At 36.9% G+C, this 14,358-nt stretch overlaps 1 protein-coding gene across 1 annotated transcript; it reads right to left on the bottom strand.

Moving 5' to 3' along the window:
- Positions 1-298: 298 nt before the first annotated feature.
- On the bottom strand, positions 299-808 carry LOC133823875 (zinc finger BED domain-containing protein RICESLEEPER 2-like). Its single transcript, XM_062256728.1, has one exon. The coding sequence runs from the start codon at positions 806-808 to the stop codon at positions 299-301; it is 510 nt and encodes a 169-aa protein (XP_062112712.1).
- Between the last annotated feature and the right edge of the window lie 13,550 nt (positions 809-14,358).

Here is a 14,358-nt window from a genome sequence, read left to right as displayed (position 1 = left end):
ATAAGGGCCTCATTACACTCATCAATCTTTCCCTAATATTTTGCATACTTCATCTTCATGTTCTGTGCCACACTCCCCAACAACGGGCCATCCTCCTCCATTGCCATTCTATACAAAGTGTGTTGGATATTACATATTTCAATAAAGTACTTGTCTGCTGTAACATAGGTTGATCCACTAAACCTTAATGCACCTCATAGAAAGTCTCCAAAAACTTCACAAAGACCGTTGCATTCTCCTAGATCGTTTCAGTTGGCGGCCCCTCCTTTTTCTTCCCATCTTTGTCAACCTCATCAAATTACTTCATGAAATTTGCATTTGATTCCATACTTTCAAATGCCTTTCGAAATTTTATTGCACAATTAAGCATGAGATATGTAGAGTTCCACCTCATCTGGACATCTAAGCATAGAAATCCTTTGCATTCAATTCCTTCTTCTATGACAACTTTTTTAAACTCTTTGAGCCTAGCGGGAGAAGACCTAACATATCTCACAGCATGTCTAATGCTAACAATTGAGTCATGCTTCTCTTTTAATCCTTCACTGACAATCAAGTTTACAATATGAGCATAACACCTCATATGTAAAAACTTCCCATCTAAAATGAGACCATTTCCCTTTTCTCGATAATGTCTCTTCAAAAACCGAATAGCGACATCGTTTGAAGAAGCATTGTCCACCGTAATGGAAAATAATTTTGAAATGCTCCAATCATTCAAAAAATTCTCAATCTCTTTTCCAATAGTCTCCCCCTTATTATCTACCACTTGGAAAAAATTTGATTCTTTTCTGATAGTGGAAATCATAGTCAACTCAATGCGCCGAGATTTTTCTCTCTTTTTTTACCCTTTCTTGTAGGTTTATCATGTGCCAGATCTGTAAGAGTTTCTTTATCATCGGTAGGTGGAGGTGGTGGTACTAGTGGGAGAGTTTCATCTACTTGAACCATATCAATAATCTATAGAGCACAAAAACATATACATTATATAATAATTAACAACATAGCAAGCAAGCAGTTGCAAAACACAACAAGCCTAGAATCCACTAATCCAATAAAGCAAAGAAATCCAAATATCCATTAAAATAATATCAATTAACAATAAAGCTAACCTAAAATCTAGTAATCCACTAATGATTAACAACACAGAATCACCAATAACACAACACTCAACAACACACATATACAATCAAACAAAAAAATCCAAAATTCCAAATATCCAATTACAATTTAAATTTGACCTCAAATGCTCACTGCTTGCTCAATCTCAAATCACATTCTCCCACACTCTAATATGTAAAATGAAAAAAAATCAAAAGTTTATATTAATTACCGAAAATCAAAACTCACAAAATCCTAAATTAAAAATAAAAATTCCACAAAATTTAAAATATAATCCTATATAATATATAATCTGATTCGTCATAGTATATCATATAGTATAAATTATAAATATATATGTATATACACATACATTTAAAATTTAAATTAGGAAGGAAAGTTATAAAAAAACTTACCCACTACCTGCCCAGCTGAATGCCCACTGTCCAGCCACCTGCAACGTCGGCGGCAAGGAGGAGCCAACGTCACGTGCCGCCGAGAGGGTCCAGACTCCAGACAAAGGGAGAGAGTGAGGGAGGAGAGAATGAGTGCAATTGCTCAATGCATGGGGTCGGGGTGGCTGCATGGTGGTCGATTGGTGCCGAGAGATTGAGAGAGAGGGGGGAAGATGAGAGATTTGATAGAGAAGGTCGAGGACTCAGGGGGTTTGGGAAATTGGGGGTTTTCTTTTAAGGTTAACTTAAATTTGTTTTTTTAATGTTTAACATTAAAAAATGTAAGATAATTAAAAACTGGAAAAAAATATAGGTTTGGTCGGGTTCAGTTGTTACCCGAACCCGAAGTTACTGTATTTTTCCATTCGAACCAGACCCGACCTGACCCCCTAGTCGGGTTTAACCCGATCCGACCCGAAAAAATGGCTTTCGTCTTTTTCTTGGGTTTTTCAAGTGCGGGTCAGGTAGGTCTTGCAGGTTTTCGGGTTTTTAAGGTAATTATAAAATTAACCATAATGAGATTAGGGTTAAGGAAAATGATGATGATATCATTGCTCTTCTAAATGAATTTAATTGGGTTACTTTAATGGATGATGAGATCTTGGTGACCCTAATTAATGCTAATGTATTCGATGAGGAATGCATTGAAACCCTAGTTGAGAATAATGCATTCGATGATGAATGTATGATAACTTTAAAGGAAATTTACATAGTTTATGCATGTAGTGATAAGGCTAATGCAACCTTAAGAGAAGGTGAACATGCCAATGCAATTGATGATGAGATCATTGCAAAAGAAAGTGATGATACTAAGGTCAATGCATTTGATGATGAGATCATTGAAAACCTAAGTAAGGATACCAAGGCCAATGCATTTGATGTTGAGATCATTGCAACCTTGAGTGAAGTTAATGCAACTCAAGAAAAGGTGCAAGGATGGTGGTATGATACTTGTGCCACCATTCATGCAACCTATGGTAAAACTCTTTTCAAGACCTTTGAAAGTGCAAAGGTGGGACTTGAAGTCCAAATGAGAAATAAAAAGAGATCCAAGGTACTTAGAAGGGGCTGCATTGATGTGTTCTTCACTAATAGAAAGAAAGTGGCCTTAATTAACGTTTTCTATATTCCTGATATGACTAGAAACATTATGAGTGGAAGTCTATTGAGTAAATCTGGTATCAAAATGGAGTTTGAATCCAATAAACTCATTTTGACTAAATTGGGTACTTTTGTGGGAAAGGGTTATTCATGTGATGGAATGATCAAACTTTGTCCTCTTGAAAGTGAAAATAATAATATGACATCCTGTTGATGCTCAAAATCTCACCAAGGGAAAATATGAGATCAATGCCATGAAGCCCCCATTTACACGACGTAGAAGCCATGGCCTCGCTCGGCCACGCTCGGCCACCCAGACGCGAGACGCCAACGGCCTCGCTCGACCACGCCCGCGCACACCAGGTGGCCTCACTCGGCCACGCCCGCGCACACCAGGTGGCCTCGCGAATATGGGCAAGCGTCAGGGGAGCCTCGACAACAGGGGCTCGCGTGGAATTCATCACACCGCGCACCCATTTGTCAAGGACCCGAGAGCCATACCTCACGCCATCACCTTTACACACGCCAAGTGCCCCACGCCCACGCACACCAGGTGGCCTCGCTCGGCCACGCCCGCACACGCCTGGTGGCCTCGTGAATATGGGCAAGCGTCAGGGGAGCCTCGACACCAAGGGCTCGCGTGGAATTCATCACACCGCGCACCCATCTGTCAAGGACCCGAGAGCCATACCTCACGCCATCACCTTTACGCACGCCAAGCGCCCCGTTCCCTATGCCTTGGGGGCCCCGATGCTCAGGGGCCCGGGTGCGAGTTGAGTGGGATGTACCTGTACGATCTTATACTGGGTACAGCCCTTAAGACCTTGTACGTCGGAATACGGACGCCCGTACTAGTGGGGGAATGGGAGCACTGTAATAGGAGCATGGCCCGTATGTCTACGGCCCGGGGTCAGAGTCGACACCACTACCACCTGCGCTACTATGCCTGCCACCACTCATCAGACATGGGTACGGACAAGTAGTGGAGACATCTTCCTGACACCTGCTCCTGTACTGGACTTGACATAGTACTTATGTACCACTTGGTCTCCTGGACCACCATGTTCCCAGGGCCATTAGAGCCTACTATAAAATGAACTCTAACACCACCTGAAAAGGAGTTGGAAGTTTTACTGTAGCAAAGGCTTGAGAGTTAATGAAAGATTGATTGATTTCTCCATTGTTATTATGTCGTAATTCTTGAGTTATTACCTTGATTTCTATAGCTTTTTTATTGACGATCCTAACTTGATAATTTCTTCCAACTCAACTTAGTTGACGAGTTCTCACCGTCAACACATCCAAATATTGTAATGTGATTAATTCTACTTCTATTACTTTGTGGCATAATAGACTTACTTATATAGGTTATAGCACAATTAAAATGGTTGTTAAATATGGATTGATTAATTTTGATGTCAATGCGCATGATAAATGTGAATTATGTGTTAAATCTAAAATGGTAAAGAAATTTTTTCCAAGTGTTGATAGATGTTCAAACTTGCTAGATTTAATACATAGTGATTTATGTGAATTGAATAACATGTTGACTAGAGGAGGAAATAGAGACTTCATGAATTTTATAGATAATTGTTCTAGATATACTTATGTGTATTTAATTAAGATTAAGGATGAGACATTTAATGCATTTTAAATCTATAAAGCCGAAGTAGAAAATCAAATGGAAAGGAAAATAAAGACTCTTAGAAGTGATAGAGGTGGCGAATACTTTTCAAATGATTTCAATGTATTTTGTGAACAACATGTCATTATACATGAATGCATTGCACCTTACACTCCACGACAAAATGGGATAGCTGAAAGAACGAATAGGACTTATCTCGAGATGATTAACTCTAAATTTTTACATGTTAAATTGTTTTATAATTTGTGGGGTGAAGCTTTGCTTGCTACATGTCGTATATTGAATCAAATTCCTATGAAAAAGAACAATGTGTCTCCATATGAGTTATGGAGAGGAAAGAAGCCTAATTTAGGCTATCTTAAAGTGTGGGGGTGCCTTACTTATTGCAAGAGCACGAAGCCTACAAGGACCAAGTTAGGTTCAATGGCCGAAAAGTGTGCATTTGTTGGCTATGCCTCAAATCACAAGGCCTATAGGCTATTAGACTAGGAGTCTAATGTGATAATTGAATCAAGAGAAGTGAAGCTCTTTGAGAATATATTATATTGTGATACCAACTCTCAAGAACCCACAGGTGTTGGACAATCTAATAAAGAGAAAGATCCAAAGGTTGATGAGCAACCAATATTGCCTTGGAGAAGTCAAAGACATAAAGAGTTGGGGTCAATTGAGAAATGTTCTTAAGTAGAGATACTCTATGGTAAATTTTAAAAAGTCACATGGAAATTTCCTACAATTCTTCAAGTTAAGGATGATCTCAAAACCTACCAAGAATCAATGTGTAATGACCCGACTTAAAACCCATTAATTTACTAAATACTCCATATTTAAGTAAATTAATGTTTACATGAATTTCTTTAAGAAAAATAAAGCATTTATTGAAACAAACATGAATTAACACTTTTACAAACATACAAGTCGAGATCTCGATATTTAAAATAAATCATGTTTTACATGCGTAATGTAAATGAAAATACAAGTTTTAAGACTCAACATAACACCAAAGGTTAAAGACCTTTATAACAATAATGCATAAGTAGCAACCCCTTGACCCCCAGGTCAACCATTCACGACATACACACATCGAACCAAGCTTGCTCCAATTCATCGCCTCATCTACTATGTTTTTGCCCTTACCTACAACACAGAGTACCCGTGAGCTAACACCCAGCAAGAAGAGCTATGTAGTCCACAACCCCATAGCCCAAACAAAAAATATAAACATAAAATATAACCTAGTTCAAACTATGACAACCTAATTCATATACTATTCAGTTATCACAACTTTAAGTCATATACTACTCATAATCTATACCTTAACATAAGTAGAGTTCAATAATAATTCATATCGTATCATATCATTCTCATAGCATACCATAACGTATGATAATTATCACATTATCGTAGCATACTATATCCTATCACAACATCTCATAATCATAGCGTATCATAGCATATAACAATACAATCATAACACATATTACCGACGTCATTTCGGCCATAAGCCAATACTAATCTGGTCAAGTGTGCAACTAAGCACGAGAAAGGTAAGCATACATTTTATCATAACGTACACGTGCATTTTCATAATGTAGGCATGTCACTCAAGCATACATCAAACAAACAACGTAAGCAAGTGTTGACAGTTTATAGTAGAGAGTGGCATCCCACCCTAAACCTCTGCGGCCTCGGACACTTTACCTGTTCCAATAACCCTGCCCAACATCTTACCAAATATCAAACAATTTCATAACATAAACATAGGTCATAGAAACTCCGCTAAAGTATATTCACACCCATATCAATGTAAGCATGCAGCAACATACATAAACATGCAATATTCATAAAGTCATAACATACATGACAAAATCATAACTTTAACCATACATATAAATAATTAAATCACATATACATAACATTTGTGCCTTCAATGCACACCCTGTGTGTAATGCCCTGAATTCTCTGATGTGGTTTAATGGCGAGAATAGTAGGCTGGGAGGGCCATACTTGTTTAATTATGCCATTATATTATAATATGATGTTAAATGCATGCATGTGAGTCCATATTTCTAATTACAGGGGTGTGATGGTAATTTGGCCCGTTGAGGGTAAATTGTATATTTGTATGCATGTCGGTGATATATGTTGAGACCACATTATGATGTGGGTTCGTTCGAGCCATTCGGCATGAGACGACCATGGTATGTTAATTAGCGGTCTGGTCATAACAGGTTTAAGTTCGAGGCTCGGGAGAAGTCTTGGGGTGATTTTAATGATTAGAGCATTACCGGGTATTAAAGGGTAACGGGATGTGAATTATTGGTGTTTGAGATTATTGGGAATAGTGGGAATTGGAGAGCGTTAATTATGATTAACGAGATAGGTGGAAAATACCAGATATGCCCTTGGGAGCCTTTAGAAACTTTAAATTAACCTAGGGGTAAAATGGTCATTTCACCCCTAGGATAGATATAAACCATTTTGGCTGAGGTTGAGGTAGAAAAATAGAGCACGTTTGAGAGCTTTCCCGTATCATCTTCCTCTCAGTTTTCTTTGTGATTTTTGAATCAATCTTGAGGATTCAAGCTTGGGAAGCAAGCCTTGGGAGTTTGGGAGTGTGTTCCTCCATTGAAGGGCTTCATAAGCTGAGCTTTGGGTAAGTTTCTAACCATAGAATTCCTTGGTTTGATCTGTTTTAGCTTTGTTTTGCAGCTGTGATTTCTAGGTTGAGACTTTGGTTTTGATGGGAGTTTTGGCTAGGGTTCCTATGGTTGGTTTGTTTGGGGTATGTTAGGATGGTTTTTGGGTTCATTTGGCATCAAAAATGGGTTTTGGAAGCTTTGGAATCAGGTGGGAATCGAAGGAGATGAAGAAGGGTGTTTCAGGGCATTTCAGTGCTGGAGGTAGCGCTATAGCGCCCACCTTAGGGCGCTACAACACTACTCAGGAGGCAGATGGGCATGTTGGGGGTTCTGAGTATAGCGCTGGGGCGCTAGGGGTTGAGTGCTGTAGCGCTACTCTGTTCCTTCAAAGTACCATTTTGAGTGTTTTTAAGGGTTTTTGACTTGGGGTTTCTATCCTTAAGGCCCGAGATCGAATCTACTCACCGTGTGGGCATGTTTCGAGGTCCCGAGGGTGGTGCTTAGGTTAAAACCCTCTCCATGTTGATTCTCATTAATTGAGGTTATAATTGTTTGTGATTAGGTGACCGCTAAAGTACCAAAAGGTTGATCGTCTCAATGGTTGTTCTTTTATTCATTCTAGCTCGAACGAGAGGTAAGAAAACTGCACCCCATATGTGACATGCATGGTTATTCTTGAGGCATGTTGATTGTGTAAATGTGGACATGGATTGATTATTGAATGCTTAGAAAATCTTGCTCACCTGTGCATGGTAATGACTAATTAGTCAAATTTGGCAAAGGTGTCAGTATCACTGTGAAGCTGTGACTCATTAGTCAAGTTCAGCAGTGGTACTGGGCACTGGTCACACAGTACTGGCTCATGAGTCAAGAACGGCCTTAGCATGTTCAACGCAAGCCAACAAAGATTAGATCTAATCAACTTTCTGCATTGGATGACTCAACGAGCATTAATGCCGGACCGACCTAAAGTTCGATGAATATTATAAGTGCTTGTATGGCTTACCCATCAGTCACTCATTTGTTGAAGGCTAGTGGCTTAACCAGCAGCCACTCTTCCATTTGAATTAGTGACCTGCTTGTTAGTCACTCAGTATGGTTTACCAGAACCTCAAGTGATATTCACTCATCTGTTTGAAAGCTATGAGCTCTATGTGATTATAATGATAATCATTTGATGATGTTTACATACAATACTGTGTTTTCTTGCTGGGCTTTGGCTCATGGGTGCTATGTGGTGCAGGTAAAGGGAAAGAAAAGCTCACCCAGCCTTGAGTGGAGAGCTTAGGTGGTAATGTGTACATATGCGGTCGCTTGACCACCACGGCCAAGGAGTTCTCAGAGGAACTAGGGGGTTTACCCTATTTTTGCCACTTAGGTCGGCATGTTTGTAATTTTGGAACAGTAATGACCTTTTTGGGTTGTAAATAACTTGTAAATGTTCTTGTGGGCCCATGAACAGTTTTATGTATCAAATAAAACATATTTTTCCCTTTTTATTGGTTTTCACCTTAGCCTGTTAATAACACTTAGAACATGTTTTTAACCAAAGGACTCAGGCAATGAGTCAAATTTCCGGTTCACCGTTCACCGTAACTGTTCTAGGGTAACCAGGGCGTTACACTGTGTTACAGTGACCTCAGGCCCAACAGCGTTCCAAAACACGTTCATTGTTCCACTCAAGTATCATTTAGCAAGTCCTAAGCCAAACAACATACAAGATTGAACTTAGAGACCATACATCATATTAGACTTATGCAATCTCTCTTATACTTTCTTGGACTCCTAAAAGCCTTAAAGTGTCCTTAAGAAAGTCCTAAAATTCCCAAACAGAAAACCCTTAAACTATACCATCAAAGCCCCAACTAAAACCATCAAAATGAGGGAAAAAAAAAAAAGAGCATGTTTTCTTGGCATGTAGCGCGGTTGCGCCCGACAGAGAACCCAGATTGTGACTTTTCTTCAAACAGCCATAACTATTTCAAATAAAACTGATTTGAACGATTCTTTTTGCGTTTTTCTCATCTTGAATCCCTCTATATCATCATACAATTTTTAGAGATTTATATAATACCAAAAATTCATGAGCCTTAAGAATTCAAATCAAGAACAGGAAGGATGTTCTTGGTCTGATACTCTATCGCGTAATGTAAAATGTAAAATGTTTGCCTATCGTAAGAATTCTAAACCGAATTCTCATTATTACTTTTATTTTTGATAATTAATTGTATAAAATCAATTTACCATGCTATCTCTAGTCTCCATTTTTCCATGATAATTACTTAAGTCCATTGAGGTAATTTCCATTCAAACAAATAGTTTCAACTCCTTTTAATTACACTTTCTACCATAAAACTTATATTTCTACTTTGACCCCTATAACTCAACTACTATCACTTTGGCCCCTAATACTTGAAGACACACGTGTGTGTGGATTGCCTGGCAGAAAATATAAAATAAACATGCACCATAAATCCTACATATCATAGTTCGTATAATTAAACACATAAGAACATGCAATTTACCATAATACCCTATCCCAAGCCAGATTACCATAATACCCTTACTAGTAGAAGTGGATATTACATATAATATCACATATACATATTCATATAATCACATAATACATAATTTCACAAAATTATAAAAATACCCCTCAAGAGTAATAAATTACCAAATTGCCCTCACAGGACAAAATTACCAATACACCCATGAAACGAAAAGATGGATATTACATAAGCCTTGAAAATCTTCTCCCAAAGCATCCTAAATGAGCCCCACACGAGTTCCTAGTGCTCCATACGTATATGAAGAGATCTTCATCCTTCTTCTTCCTTAGATCTTGAACCCTGGTCTAGAGAGAGTGTGAGAGAGTTCTCTCCTTTGATCATGTGTAGAGCAGCCACCAATTTCAAATTATGATTAAAACCCTAGCTCTAGTCTCTCTTTTTATATTTATAATGAATCATTATTGCCAAATTATCATCCTAACCTTGAACTAAGCTATTTTAACAATTCATTAAAACCCTTTTTTAGTAATTTCCCCTTAAACTAATAGCTTTAACTTATGGAAATTACAATCTCTACCGCAAGATTCATAATTATACTTTAACCCATAATTTCCAATATCTTTGGCACTTAAGCCTCTGATACTTTAAGGACCTATGTTTTTCCACTGTCATACATATACATATCATAATCATGAAACAAATCACATATTATCATGAAAATAACAAAACAAAAAAAAACAAAATCACATATGCATCAACATAAATTTCCAAGGTTCAAAACCAATAGGGTGTAAGTGGGTATTTCAGAGGAAATATCACACTAATGGCACGTACAAACCTATAAAAGCTAGATGAGTAGCTAAAGGGTTTAAACAAAAGGAATGAATCTATTATTTTGACACATATGCATCAGTTTCTAGAACAACCACAAAAGAGTTTTATTTTCCTTATCATCAATATATAACCTTTATGTTCATCAAATGGATGTCCAAAATGGCATTCCTAAATGGATATTTCGATGAGGAGATCTATATGGAACAACTAGAGGGTTTTGTTATAAGGAAAAATTAACATAAAGTGTGTAGGCTCGTTAAATTATTATATGGTTTAAAACAAGCACTGAAATAATAGCATGAGAAGTTTGATAAAGCTATTATTTCGGATGGGTTTAGACACAATAATGTGGGCAAGTGCTTATACTCTAAGACTTGTGATGGATACGTCATCTTAGTGTGTCTATATATTGTTGATTTTGAGTAATGAGATGAGAGACATAATAGAAACGAAGAGGTTTCTATCTTCAATTTTCTAGAAGAAGGACCTTTGAGAGGTCGATACCTTAGGTATAAAAGTGAGAAGAAATAGTGGGGGTTATGCCTTGAGTCAAGCCCACTATGTTGAGAAAGTGCATGTCAAGTTTAGTCATCTCAAATTCAAAGAGGCAAATACACAATTTGATTCACGAATAAAACTTGAAAATAATAATGGTAGAGCAGTGGCTCAACTTGAGTATGCAAGTGCATTAGGGAGTCTAGTGTACGTCGCTCATTGCACAAGAGTGGATATTTCATATGCAGTTAGTAAACTAAGTAGGTTTACTAGCATTTTAAGTATCGAACATTGGAAGGCAATTGAGAGAATTCTAGGGTACCTAGAGAGGACCAAGAAGCTAGATCTCCAATGTTTTCTAAGATACTTGATAGATATTCTGATGCAAGTTGGAGATCGAGTGTAGGAGATAATCTCTCCACCATTAGTTGGGTGTTATGCTCAAAAGAGAAGTGGTTTCTTGGGGCCCAAAGAAACAAACATATATTTCACTCAACCATGGAGAATGAGTTTATAGCTCTAGTGGAAAATGGCAAAGAGACCAAGTGGCATAGGGATTTCATGAGGAATATCACAATGGTGATAAACAATCCACATTAACTGGAGCTTATAATGGCGTATATATAAGGAGAAGTCTGGACATATAAGTCTAAGACATAAGTATGTGAGACAATTGATTCATTGAGGAATCATATCGATCTCATATATTAAGACAAGTGAGAACTTAACAGATCCATTTACAAAACCTCTTGAGAAGAGGTTAATAAGTTCCACTTCAAAAGAGATGGGACTGAAGCTCCTAGAATAATATATTCACCAATGATGGCAACCCAACTCTTGTATACATCATGGGCAAGAGTTAAATGGGTAAGAACAAGTCATTGAGTGAACAGTTTCAACATTAACAAAGTCGTGAGTTCCATCCAAGGATGGTTAATATCGATTGCTACCGAATGAGGGTTAAGCCTAGGGTGTAAAGACCCAACTAACTTAAAGACCTTAGACCTTTAAAAACTACTAAGATGTAATGTCCCAGATTTTACTTAGCTAGATAGTAGTAGTTTGTAGTATGTTAGATTTCGTGGATTTTGGTTCAAGCCAGGACTTAGTTGGAAACTCATAGCAACAGTTATGGATTTTATAAGCTTAACCTATAGTTTAGAAATATTAATTATAACATAAGGTTTGATTAATATTGTTGGTTCTAGAAATATTATTAATTATAACCTAAGGTTTAGATAGAATTAATAAGAGCATGACACTTGTCATAATTATGTTTATTAAGGATTTAAGTATTTTTGATGAATAGTTTAAATAAAAGAAAGATCTAGAAGCTCTAGAACCTTCAAGAAACTATTAGGATCACGTTTAGACTTAGTCAAAGTTGTTTTATCAATTCAAAATATGCTTAAAAAGGGCAAATACGTGTTTGATATATCAACTTATGCTGATATATCGCAGCTATAGGGGCCGATATATCGCCTACGAAAGATACGGAAAACACGTCGACTTCACACAAACAATCGAATGGGGCTCAGGAAAATGGTCTAAGCGATATATCGCCCAGGGTAGGCGATATATCGCCCATGGTGCATCATTTTTTAATCTTGAGGATTTTAAAATTTAAAAACAGCCTTAGCCACTTGTACCATCCTTTGAATGATTTTGACCAAGTTCTGGGCATCTGTTGAACGAAAATTCAAATCTTTTTCATTTTATATTTGTTATCCAAAGAGCAGACGTAGATGACATGGCAAACATTTTTAACACGTGGTTGACACCTGGCAGAGGTCTTGCTCGACCATCGACCTGGGAGAATCCCCTGGCATAACATTTGGATTTTATATACGACCAACTTGGTCATATACTCCGTATATTTATAGAAGATCTTATGCAATTGTAATCATATCCGAGATTATCTCCCATAATTCCTTAGTATCCGATTATTTAGGAAAGAATATCTGTAACAAATTTATGTGATCCTCCTTGAGCCTATAAATAGAGAAGAAATAGCTCAAGGGAGGGACTTTTACTTTTGGACTTTGGACCTTTTGGCTAATTCTGGGTTTATGCTTTACAAGAGAATTATAGCTATTATCTTTCGATTGTATTATTCATCCCTCTAAGGCTTGTGAAACTCGAAGAACCCTAGTTCTTTGATCACTCCTTTGAGAATCAATATCAATAATAGCTTAAGTGGACGTAGGTCATTACCAATTCGTGGGGCCGAACTACTATAATTTTTTGTGTCGTTTACTGTTCTTTCCATTAGATCTATTTCAATACCTTCCATCACATCAAGCATTTGACTCCGTGTCAGTTGACCAAAACAAGGGTCAACAATATTTATTTATTTATTCAAATTAAAAAAGGGTTAGTTTCACTCCTTGAACTCTATAAATAGGACCTAGTACTCAGCCATTTTCTTCATTCTTCAAGCATTCTTCAGAGCCTCCAAGTTGCTAAGGTTACTATAGAGAGAACCACTTGGGTTTTTGGGTTAAAATCTTTATCACTCTAAGCTTTTCTAAACACTTGGGAAGTGAGATATAGTGTTATTTCGGTATCGAGGTATAGATCAAGTCATAAGATCATTCAAGTTATTCTTATCCTTAAGTTCAGTTTTTCATAGTTCTTTAGTTTTCTTTTATTTTCATTCAGATCCTAACTCTTGTTTATGATTCTTGGTTAAGTGTTTAAGTTTCTTGAAACTTAAGGTTCTTTTCGGTAAGTTTCTTCTTTGATGGTTTAGTTCTCATTTTCATCCCTTTTCTTAAAAACTCATGGTTTTACTGTTGGTTTTAGGAGTGTTCCAAATCCCGTTCTTGTCTCCATATCCTAGTTTTTGGTAAGGAAAATAGGATAGATTATATGTATTTATATGTTTATATTATGATATGTTTTATGCTATAATTTATATGTGTGTGTGTGTATATATAAATATGTTTTGTAGACCTTGGGCATATGACTTGCTTAGACAGCAAGCCCCAAGAATATGTTTTGTAGCCGCTTGGGCATATGACTTGCTTAGATAGAAAGCCCCAAGAATTTTTATCATTTTCATGGTTTAGATTTATGATTTACCCTACCTCAATTAGTAGACAGAGGACCTAGATGGGTTATCATATACTACCTTGTGATCTAACCTACCTCGATTAGTAGACAGAAGAACTAGATGGTTTTATCACATGCCATGTTAATGAGTTAATGGCCATTAATATTGTAGTCCTATATGTTATATGTTTTTATAGTCTTATGTTTTATAGTATATGTATATGATATAATCTTATGTTTATGATTTATGATATATGGTGTTAGTAGATTTTCTTTGCTGGGCATTAGGCTCATTCCTTTATTTTTAGCTTGATGCAGGAAAATGAATATGGATGGTGGAAAGATTCATGACAACTTGGCTTGTGTGTTGAGGATGAATGAATTGAATGGATTGCGTGACGATCGAGGATGACGTTATTTTTTTTTAGTCTTTTGAATTATGTTTCTTTTGTAATTCCACACTTAGTTTTTTTTTAACAATTGATTTAAGTTTATTGTTTATGTTTTTATGTATTAAACAA

Source organism: Humulus lupulus, chromosome 3 (assembly GCF_963169125.1).
Source record: "Humulus lupulus chromosome 3, drHumLupu1.1, whole genome shotgun sequence".
In the NCBI taxonomy this organism is placed as follows: domain Eukaryota; kingdom Viridiplantae; phylum Streptophyta; class Magnoliopsida; order Rosales; family Cannabaceae; genus Humulus; species Humulus lupulus.
This window is presented reverse-complemented; position numbering and strand designations above follow the sequence as displayed.